Source organism: Piliocolobus tephrosceles, chromosome 7 (genome assembly GCF_002776525.5).
Source record: "Piliocolobus tephrosceles isolate RC106 chromosome 7, ASM277652v3, whole genome shotgun sequence".
Lineage (NCBI taxonomy): Eukaryota > Metazoa > Chordata > Mammalia > Primates > Cercopithecidae > Piliocolobus > Piliocolobus tephrosceles.
In genome coordinates, this window is record NC_045440.1 from 9,915,384 (window position 1) to 9,927,333 (window position 11,950).

The 11,950-nt window shown below is 45.6% G+C and overlaps 1 protein-coding gene across 1 annotated transcript in view; it reads right to left on the bottom strand.

Moving 5' to 3' along the window:
* Positions 1-11,950, bottom strand: part of DLGAP2 (DLG associated protein 2) — an 885,559-nt gene that overhangs the window by 115,608 nt on the left and 758,001 nt on the right. Inside the window, exon 6 of the mRNA XM_026453900.2 lies at positions 9,474-9,685. Coding sequence (XP_026309685.1) covers positions 9,474-9,685 — 212 coding nt within the window. The remainder of the gene's footprint in view (positions 1-9,473; positions 9,686-11,950) is intronic.

Sequence of the window (11,950 nt, forward strand, 5' to 3'; positions counted from 1 at the left end):
TGTCTGTATCCTTCACTTCCGGTAGTTTGACTATGGTGTGTATATGTGTGGGGTTTTGTCTGTATCCTTCACTTTTGGTGGTTTGACTGTGGTGTGTGTATATGGGCGGGGTTTTGTCTGTATCCTTCACTTCTGCTGGTTTGACTGTGGTGTGTGTATATGGGAGGGATTTTTTCTGTATCCTTCAGTTCTGTGTGGGGTTTGTTTCCGGGGTTGATCTGTCTTGAGATTTTCTCAGATTCTTCAGTCTGTGAGGTGATGTATCTTGTTAATGTTAGAAATTCCCTAGCACAGTGCTTCCCACGTTTCTTCTGTTCTGCTCTCCTTTCCTCCCTCAGCTGGGATTCGGGTTCTGTGTGTGTGAGAACATTTGATAGCTCTCCACAGCTCTTGGATGCTCTTTTCTGCCTTTCAGTTCCCACGCTTTTTCTCTGAGCCTCTGCTGGGTAATTTCCACGGACCTATCTTCAAGGTCACTGATTCCTTTGTTATGTTGAGCCCACTGATGACTCATCAGGAAAATCATTGATTTCTGAAACCATGAATCCCATCTGTGGTCTTTACTTCTGCTTCTTTCTTAGAGTTCTCCCCTCTCCGCTGCTTCCCATTTAGCCAGGCTCACTGTGCTGCTGCTTGATCACATGACCATAGTTACTTTAACGTCTTCTCTGAGAGTTTGCGGGAACATCCATGCCACTTCTGAATCTTGTCTCGATTGCCCTGTGTCTTGAGAATGAGCTTTAATTTTAATATGTCTCCTAAGTTTTGATGAAATCTTGGTCATCGTGTACAGAACAGTGGGCATGGAGGTCAATGGTATTAGTGCTGGGAAGCGGACAGGGCTCTCTTATTGGATCGGGCTTTCGGTGGAGGTGTTGAGACCATCAGATTAGGTGCAGAGCTGGCTGAATCGTGCTGCCCTGGGGCTGCCTGCACCGCAGCACACACTTTACTTCCTCCAGAGCTGCCTTTTGCTGAGGCTGGTAGCAGGGCATGGAGAGGTTTTCTCAGTGCCCCCACTTCACCCAAACCAACCCCTCACGATAGGCACTTAGGCAACATACTGTGTTTTTACAATGATGTGTAACATGCTAGTGAACCTGGCTGTATTTTTCACGTCTTTGCATGCTTTTCAGGAATTTCTTTAGAATAAACTTTTAGATTTTCAGTTTTAAATGGCATGCTCTCCAACAGTTTTAGTTATTGATAAGGTAGATGAATAGTCTTTGCTCGGCCTTTACTCATTTTTGCATAGAGTCATTCATTTTTTTCTTTATTGATCTGTAAGGAGAGCTTTATATATTAAAAATACAAACATTTGTTACTTATATTGAAAAACTCTTTCCCAGGTTTTTATTATGATTTTACTTTGGTGATAGTATTTTTAGTTTGCTTGTTGGCTTTTATCATAAATAAGTTTTTAATTTTATGAATTTAAAGTGGTATCTTTATAATTCTGCCCCATGGAATCAGGCCTAGATACCTCTTCTCCACCCCAAGAGTATAGAATACTCATATACATATGTGTCTATACATATACACACATATATGTGTGTGTATATATGATTTTTATGCTTATATACTTAATCCATCAGAATTTATCTTTATATATGATATGAAGTATCTTTGAAATAAGCTTGTTTTTCTTTATAAATTTAAAGTGCTACCTTCACTAGAGAATGACTCAGAGATATTTAAAATTATTAGAGCTTTGACTTTTTAACTGAACTAAGCAGAAAAAAAAAAAGCAAAGGCCTCCAAATGAAATTATTTGGTCTACCTTTCATCACAATCAGAATTGAATTGGTTATTCAAGTATTTCAAATGTTAATACATAAGCAAGTCCAGTATCTCAAACACAAATCCATAAGCTAATTTAGAAATGCAGTAAATTGGATTCAGTAGGACTTGGAATTTGCATTTCAATTAGTTGATAATAATTCTAAGTGGTGCTCTGCACGTGGGCAGGGTCTGACCCATGGACGGGGCCATCGGTCCCAGGGATCCGACCTTTCTGACTGGGGACACAAGGCCGAGAACCTGTACACCAGGGCATGAGACAGGTGGGACAGGATTTCTGATTGTTTTTATTTTTAGTCTGGAGAGCGAAAGGCCTTCTGTTATCATGCACTATGTTAGAAAATACAGCAGGGTATAAGTGAAAGTGCTCATATGTATAATTAGGATGTGCATATTAAGTGATTAATGAGAAGACTGACTTTTTTCTCAGTTTTACAGCAGGAAGATAAGATGGTTTTTAACAGAATAATTCTGGCATAGGTGGAACATTTTGAAGCAGAATTCCTACAGTCTCTGCAGAAGGAGTGCTCTGCTCTGTGGTTCAGAAGGAGGGCTGATAACAGCTAATTAAAGACCCAGCCTTCTTCCAGTCCCGTAGCAGGCAGTCAAAAAAGAACTGCTGACATAGTCCATCTCTCAGGATGGTATGGTCAGTGCAGGTGCCCAGAGCCTCCGGGGCCTTGGTGTGCCTGATAACTTCCGGGTAAGAACCTGAACCCATACCTATCAAATTAAAATTAAGTACAGTTAGTAAGTCCATCTTCCCATAACATTTGCATTCTTAACTATTGTTCAGGTGAATAGAAGTTGTTCGTGCACACCAAGAGGAGAATAAAAGCCTCACGGAGACAAGTGAACATTCATTCACATTTTTATCGTTTGAATCACTTGGCAACTTAAAAGATTTTGTCAATCAGCTCCTGCTGGGAAGCTCTTTGGTGCAAAAAAGAGAAAAACACTCAGTGCACTGTATCCAATTACTTTCAATTCTGCTCAAAATACAATTATAGAATCACCAATTTTGTTTAAAGCAGCCTTTGGGTATAAAATAAACTTAGGATAAGGGTGTCTCTTTGTCTAATTTACCGGCAAAATGTCGTCAGATTACGTTAATGCAGATTTCCACACCTTGCCTCTGGCAGCTATGAGCACCCGTGCTGGTGCCAATGGCAGCTCCGAGGCAGCGGGCGGGGGCTCAGGACCCGTGGGGCCCAGGGCAGGTTGAAGACGAAGGTCAGTGCTGATTGCGCTGACTGCTGCCCGCTCCCCAGCACGCCGTGTGCCCCCGTGGGACTCTGAGGCTGCTGTTCCTTCCTGGGTCCTGCAGGTTCCTCTCACTCCCCCCGGCCCCAGACTGCTCTCGACACCTGTCCCTGCTGCAGGGACACCAGGATGCAGCCTCCAGCAAGGTTGCCTTTCCTCTTCCATTTCTCACAATAAACCTCTTGTTGGATGTCCCCTAACATTTACTTGCTTTAATTATTATTATTATTACTATTATTTTGAGACAGTCTAACTCTGTAGCCCAGGCATGTAATGGTATGATCTTGGCTGTCTGCAACCTCTGCCTCCCGGGTTCAAGCAATTCTCCTGCCTCAGCCTGCCAAGTAGCTGGGATTACAGGCATGTGCCACCACACCTGGCTAAGTTTTGTATTTTTAGTGGAGATGGGGTTTTGCCATGTTGGTCAGGCTGGTCTCGAGCTCCTGACCTCAGGCGATCCGCCCGCCTCGGCCTCCCAAAGTGCTGGGATTACAGGCGTGAGCCACTGTGCCCGGACCCTTAAAATTTTTTTATGGTATATTGACAAAGTATGTGTATTTATGGGGTTAAAAAGTGTGTTGTGATTTTAAATACAATGTAGAAAAATTAAGTGAATTAACATAGCTATCAGCTCAAATATTTAAGTTTTATGACGAAAACATTAGAAATTCACTCAGCGATATTGAAATGCACAGTACTCAATTACTCGCAGTATTCAGCGTGCTACATTGATCTAAAAACATGAAGAATATCCTCCCGCCTCACTGAGGCTGGTTCTTTGGACCCTCGTCTCTCCATTTTCCACACCCCCAGCTTCTGAACCTCCATTACTCTCTCTGCACCTGTCAGTTCCATTGTTTTAGGTCCTGCATTTAGGTGGGGATTTGCAGTGTTGGTTTTTCTGTATTTTGGCTTATTTCATGTAACCTAACGCCCTCTGTTTCCATTCATGTCTGCCTTCCCTCGTTCGCCACAGCACTGCTCACAATCGCCAAGTCACAGAGTCAACCTCCGTCACCAAGCAGTGAGTGGATGAAAGGGCAGTAGATACGGTGTGCAATACTAGTCACTCCTAAAAAGGAAGAAACTCTGTTGCTGGTGATGATTTTTTGTATTGTTCACAGTCTCTTGTTGTGCATTATTATGACCTAACATTGCGTTTCTCCCTCGCTTGCTTCTCTCTGTCCCTGTGTTGTGAGTGTGTGCACACGTGTGTGTTTATAGAAGACACTCAGTCACTAGCAGGAAGCACAGCAGGGGATTCCAAACACAATTCTTAGGCGAAGAAACATCTTCAAGAGAGACTCATTCGGTATTTTCTCAAGGCTTGCAAAATCTTACGAGTCACATATTTATGCAGAGTGAGATTCCCGTCATCACGTGTGTTCATGGGTTTCCTTTCTTGGGACTGGAATGATCAGGTTGAACCATATACAATTTCTGCTTTTGAATACTGGCTGAATGTTGGCAGTTTAATGTGGGTCAGCCAACTTTATCAGTAAAGGTGCTTAGCTCAGCCTAAGTGGGAGATTTTATTTGCAGTAACACATGATCTGGGTCATAATAAAATGGAAATGCCAACGAACTGTTTAATAAATGAGCTTGCTTGATGGATTTTGAGGCTCTGCACAGGCCATGCACAGGACTCATCACTGAGGGACGTCACTCATCACCGAGGGAAGATTCTGCTGCCTATGGGGTCAGGGGGCAGCGTGGTTTAGCGACGTAAAACCAAGAGACTTAGAGTTGACTTCCAGCGGTGGTGTGACTCGCTGAGACACGGCTCTTCATCTCTAAGGCGTGGGTCATGGTGTCTGCTTCAGCACAGTTACCAGAGCGGTGAGGGCTGGGATGGCTATTGTTCTTGGTATACTGCCAGTGCTATGCCTAGTTCATCACTCTCTTGTCTCACCTTACCCCTCGTACACTAAAATCTGGTGACGCGGAATGTGTTTCCATTTTCTGATCGCACCTGAGTGATGCAACAGAGTTGGCATTCAACATGAAATAGTGCTATTATAAAATATTATTTCCCTCTCCTGTAAAAATGCTGCTTTTTGGGAACTTGGTCCTGCTCTGCGCAGGGCCGATGCTCTCCTACCCACCGCTTACCCTGATGCTCTAGGCTGGACCTCTCAGTGCAGATGTGAGTCTGCAGGGAGACAAGCCCAGAGCTCCCGGAATGGGTTAGAAGTCCTGTCTCACGCATTTAGAGAGCACCTCACTTTATACATGCAAGTTACCTACACCGCTTATGACTACTCACTAAAGGGCAGTGGCTCTGTTAGATTCTAAGGGGTCGGCTCACGCTTTCTGTAAAGGGCCAGATGTGAGTATTCTAGGGTCTTCCAGGTGTCGGGGTGCCTCACACCTGCTCAGCCCACCTGAACCTGGGAGGCAGCTGCAGCAACATGGTGACCAGCGAGTGGGCCACATTCCAATAAAACTTTATTCACAAAACAGGCCCTTGGCCGGCCCTTGCTGGCTAGCCTCTGGACTGAAAGCTCCATTCTCTGGTGTTAATTTCCCTGCATTTGGGCACCAGAACAGCATGTGATGTTTCCTACATACTTCCCGAATAAATGAACTGTTATTATTGATGATTAAATATAACTCAAGCAAGAACACGTTCACCAAGCTGTGAACCCCCTAGACGGCAGTCAGGGGTCTACAGGACTTTTCTCTCAGACACTCTTCATGCTTTCTGTCTTCTCCATCTCATTAGATGCCCCCACAGTTCACCCTCTCTCCTCTCCCGCTCATCAGACACCCCACGGTTCAACTTCTCTCCTCTCCATCCCATCAGACACCTCCACAGTTCACCTCTCTTTTCTCTCCATCTCTCAGACACCCCACAGTTCAGCCCTCTCCTCTCCATCTCATCAGACACCTCCACAGTTCACTCCTCTCCTCTCCATCTCATCAGACACCCCACAGTTCACCCTCTCTCCTCTCCATCCCAGCAGACACCTCCACAGCCAGCCTCTTGGGCATTACAGCATCTGCATCTGTACTGTGGTGAACATGTGAAATCCAGCTGAGCCTTCCCCAAGCTTAGGTGGGAATGGTCCATTCAGAAATCAATTCTAAAACTAAGATAAATGAGGAATTCGATTAGGAGAACATGTTTAGATATGAATATTCACCTGCTACACATTAAAAATGCAGATATTTAAACGTGCCCAGATGGAAAGAGCTCCCAGGAGTGAACGTTGTGAAAGGGCTGTGTGTAATGGAACAGGATGCAGAGACGACATCATGGTGCCAGCCACAGCCATGGGTGGTGCTGGGAGTTCACGTGGGTGAAACCCAAGTCGTTCCCAGCACAGTTAGCGCACTCTGGAGGCCAACAGAACGAAGACAGCACATGGATGTGTATGTGCCTCCCCGGTCTTGTCTTTCCTGTTTCATCTGAGGTCCCCGTGATGTGCTTCTGACATCTCCACTGTTAAAATCCTTCAAGGGAATTTTGTCCACACTCACTACAACTTAGTGTGCCCATGTTTCCTGGAAACACAGGGTTACAGAGTGGTAACTATGGGAGTTCTCCCAGTCCTGGCCGTTTTCTTCCTTTTTCTCCTCTCCCCATGGTATCTACTCTGGCCTCAGCCACTGCCCTCCACAGAGCAGTGCCGTGGGGTGAAGGCCACGGGGCTTGGGGCTGAGTTACTTTCAGCTGAAAGCCTTGGTGGCTTGTGCAGCCTCCAGCACCTCACCTCCCTGAGCCATGTTTCTGTCCATAAAACAGGCATCATCAGAGCTTCCCTGAGTTCCGTGGCTGAGCTGCGGCAATGTCATTTAAAATGGGTAAATGAATTGCATTGGAATCCATAAAACGTAAAAGAATATAAGATAAACTAAGGTGCTAACAGGCAATAGCAAAAATGTGTTGATACCTCCTGGTAACATAATTTTTTTTTTTGCAGAAATTTTCATTACATTAACCCCAAAGAGTGACCCATGGGAGTTTTGGGGACTTTCAGGTTAGTTCCCGGCAGGCAGGGCGCTGTCCAGACCCATCACACGGCCGCTGCCTGTGCTTTGTCGTCCACACCACGGTGTCAGATTTAAGGAAAAAGAATGATTGGGGCACACATAAATCGAGTTTGGCAGAATGCCTGACATTTGTTGGACTGATCAATGAAGCAATAAATCCTGGATAAATGGAAGAATGGACCCAACTGTTGCACCATCTCTGCTGAGTGGACGGCGGCACAGGGGCCACGGGCAGAGACGGACCTGTGTCTGCTGAGTGGACGGTGGCATGGGGGCCACGGGCAGAGATGGATTTGTGTTTAGAACAGGAGTAACTTAGGCAGCACGTCTCACCCGTTTTCCCCACATCTGATCAGATTTGAGGCTGTGGAATGCTTTCTGGTCAGGTGTTAAGGGTTGTTGGTGGGTGAACTCCCAGAGGGTTTTGCACTTGGGTCTGGCCAGAGTTTACATGATGCTGGTCAAGGAGTCTCGGGCTCACATCCCTCTGCTGGCTTTTCGAAGAGTTTCAACTACATTGGGTGATGGTGTGAGTTTTGCAAATGTAAAGTTCTCAGAGTGTCCTCTGAACAATGTTAGTACAGGACTCTGGGCCAGTCCCTGATGTGAAGAAAGGAGGGAGACACCGTCTCTGCCACTGAAGAATGAGGTGATAATGATCCTGGGGGACCCGCAGCAGTGATGGTGAATGAGTGGGAGAAGGAACCCATTAACATGATAATGCCTTTCATAATTTTTAAAATTACGAAATAATTCTTAAAATTCTTAGTGCCTGCCCATGGTCTAAAAAAGTCTTTTTTTTTTTTCTTTTTTTCATGCTTTGCTTTCAAATGTATAGAATCATGAAGTAAATCACAAACATTTAAAGTGTGAAGTTATCAATGGCTGTTTAGTTGGGGGTCCAAAACCCCAGGACTGAGGCTGGCCTGGGAGCCCTGGACTCACAAAGCATAGCTTCTGCATGTGTATGCTTTTCCCCTGGAAGAGGCCTCAGATAATTCATAATTCTCCTAATGTCTTTAAGTGCCCCAAATAAAAGGTGGGTGAGAGCCGACATCCAGTCCAATCCTTCACTTTCCTGCTGGAGCAGATGGGTCAGACAACTTGGCTCTGCTCCCAGCTCCGTCCAGCTCCCCAGCCCCTTCCTGGTAATCATGTTTCCTGGTTGTTTCTTGGCTTACAAACACCTCCTCCCCATTTCCTTCCAACAAGTCTAAGAGCTTCTCCAGGGTAAGACTTTGGCTTTGTTCTCAGCCACTCATCCCACAAGCTGGCACTGACCACCCTCTGTGGAAGAAGAGGAGATGGATGGGCCTGGGCTGGGCAGGCATAGGGCCTGGTCTCAGGGCATGTCTTGTCTGGCATTCCAACACCGTAGCTCTTGAATTTAGTTGAACTAGGCAATTATGATAGAGTTCAGATTTGTTAAGTTCTAATTTGTAAGATTTGGTTGCAATTTAAAATTTCACTTTTTCATCTTGTAAGCCAACGGTAATGAACAACTGGAAATATTGGAAGAGGTCACATGGTCACTGGTTCATTGCTGGGTGCACCTGGCGTGGAGAGAGACGATACAGGGAGGGCCCTGCGGCCCGGGGCTCCGTGTCTGGTGTGTGGGTATGATTAATATCTCTTATGTGGCACTGGCCAAGGCTGAGAAGCGGTTCTGCCCTGGCTGTCCACTTGCCCAGGACCGCACAGCTGGCCGCGGGAGGCGGGGTGGGGGCTTCCAGGCAGTTCTTGGCATTAGCACCCGCACTAACCTGTAGGACTGAAGATTCACAACAGCTGGCTATTGAGAGTAAGTCATATTTTCATGGTTCGTAGGAACTGCTGATTTCCCAAAGAGTTTTATCTGTCTATATTTTCAAAATTAAGTTTATTAATAATAAATTTTGGGCAAATATGTAAAGTGTAGGGTTTTATCTTTATAAAGCTAGTCCACTTCCTCCCTCCTCTACAAAAAATGTGTTGCCTAGAAATGCACTTATAAAGTTATAGTCAACAACAAAATTCCCTGTTAACAATTTTTACTCACAAAGACATTCAAACACACACCCATATGCACACATTCATACAAACAGAGATGTGTGCTTGTCCTGAGGATAATCTGAATGATCAGAAAGATACAACGGATCCCATTGGCTTTAAAATTTGAAATGGAAGTTGCCCAAGCATACTTCCTTAATTACTATGTAATTAATATATAGCCAAAGCTCTGGTTGTTCTAAACCAAACCAAACCAAACCAACCAAACAAAAAAACTTGAAAATTGATGACCATGGGGTCTAATATTTCCGGCTTGGGATTTAGTTTAAATGGACAGCACTCAGCTCACGGCGAAGTGGTTTTGGAGAGGGAGCTCGCAGACAGTGGGAAGTGCTTGGAGTGGGAAGGCAGCTGCTCTCACTTACGTCTGGTGCTCTCCAAGCGCTCTCTGTCCGATGGACTTCAGCAGCGGCTCCGGTCGGATTGCCGACTTTGGTGACGTCTTGGGGCTGGAGTCTGACTCTCCGCTCTCCTCGTCCCCCATGGCTTTAATGTAACTCCCGCTTCTCATTCTCCTGCAGGGAATCTCTTCATCTTTGCCACCGGTGGGGTACCCTCCCCACTCGTCCTGAGGCACCTGGGAGCAGACAGACACGAAACACGCGTCAACTTTATCAGTGAGAACCGTGGCATCAGCTCCGTTTTGGAAACAAATCCTCTATAATTCCATCAAAATATAGCTCTTTACGGTCATTTATCGGTTAAAGTCAGATGCATAAAAATGCACACCCTAAAAGGATATGAATAAAAATATTGGTTTTTCTTCATTATAAGTGATAGGTAAACATATGGATAAAGTGAGAACATGTGAGAAAAGTAAGAGAAGAAGGAACACTTGCAATCTTAGCAGCTGGGAGAAAGCACTGGCTAAAATTTAGTTTATTTCCCTCTGGTATAAGACGAAACTGAAACTTGAGAAACTGAACAAAGAAAAAAAGGAAGAAAAAAAAAGAAAACAGGGGAGAAAATGCCTATCTTATTGTCCATTTATATCTTATTTGCAAGCAAATAGAGGAGGACAGTTTTAACTCCAGAAGCCAAGTTCTATCACACATGCAAATTCTCAGCACTCAGAGTTGCAAATGGATCTTGTCCAGCCACATCACATGCCAGTTGATATACAACTAAGCACCTGTGCATGGAATATGTCTGCTTGTTACAGAACTCAGCACCCGTTCATGTTCTATATCTGTGTGGTGCAGAACTGAGTGCCCGTGCATGTCAGATATCTGCCTGGTGCAGACCTGAGCAACCATGAATGTTATATATCTGTGTGGTGCAGAACTCAGCACCTGCCTGTGCATGTTATATATCTGTGTGGTACAGAGCTGAGCACCTGTGCGTGTTACACGTCTGCCTGGTACAGAGCTGAGCACCCATGGATGTTATATATCTGCCTGGTGGAGAACTTAGCACCCGTTCATGTTATGTATCTGTGTGGTACACAGTTGAGCATGTTATATGCCCGCCTGGTGCAGACTTGAGCAACCATGAATGTTGCATATCTGTGTGGTATAGAACTCAGCACCCATTCATGTTATATATCTGCATGGTACCAAACTGAGCAACTGTGCATGTTATACATCTGCCTGGCACAGAGGTGAGCACCTATGCCATTGTATATCTGCCTGGCACAGAACTGGGCCCATGTACATGCTACATACCTGCCTTGCACAGAGCTGAGAGCCCACACATATAATATGTCCACCTGGTTCAGAGCTGGGCATGTGCACATGTTACATGCCTGCCTGGCACACCACTGGGCACCAGCACTATATGCGCCTGCCTTGTTCAGAGCTGGACGGGTGTGCATATTTTATCCTGCCAGGCATGGGGTTGAGCAGCCCCCTGTGCTGTGTATCTGACTGGCCCAGAACTGAACCCACGTGCATTTTATATCTCACCCACAACGGCCCCACAGGCTGCCTGCTGTGTGTTTGTGTTAAGTGTCTCTCTGAGGGGAGGGTAAGCCATGAAGACGACAATGCGGGCCAATATTCCGTTTCCATCCACCATCTGTGAAACTGGAAACCCAACGCGGCAACGAGCAAAACGTCATGGAACTGGAACACAGTGATTTGCGCCGTGGGAGCCGCTCCATGCGGCTCAGGACATGGTTTCTTTTCCCCACAGTTCATTAGCTTTGAACAGCTCCCCAGAGGCTCTGGATAAAGTTCACTCCATAGGTCAAATTCACATTTACAAAAGCAAAAGAACACAGCATGCAATCGCTGAGTGTAGAGAACTCCAAAGCTTTCCATAGCAACCGGATCATCACCCACCGTCGGTAGTCAGGGAACTAACGTGGTGTGTTCTTCATGTTGGAGAAGAGAATCTCCCCAAATGCTGTTTACAGAGAAAGAAAATAAAAAATTTCCATATTTAAAAAGTCTTCAGATGGGGTATTTTTTTCCCCTGCTGTAAAATATTTAGATTCTGAGGTATATTCTTTATATCATCATAAAAGGAACCTGCTATCTTTCCAGTGTCCATATTGCCTGTGAGTCGATGGATAGCACCACCAGCAGGAATCTGCGTGGCTGGTGGTAAAGGCAGGTCTTTTGGCTGAAGGCCCTTTATTCATTCCTAAATGCCGTGCCACACCAGCGCTCTGGCAGATCTGACATCTTCCACATTGCAGCCCAGGACAGGAGCCAAGGGAGAGGGAAAGCCGTGCTCATTTCTGTTACTCACATATCCTGGACTTCCAGCCTGGACGAGTAGGAGCTCCCCTTACCATGGACCCCATGTGGCAAGGGATCCTGAACACCACACAGTCCCGCAGCAACAAGGCACAGACACCCGAACAACACACAGCCCCGCAGCCACAAGGCGCAGACAC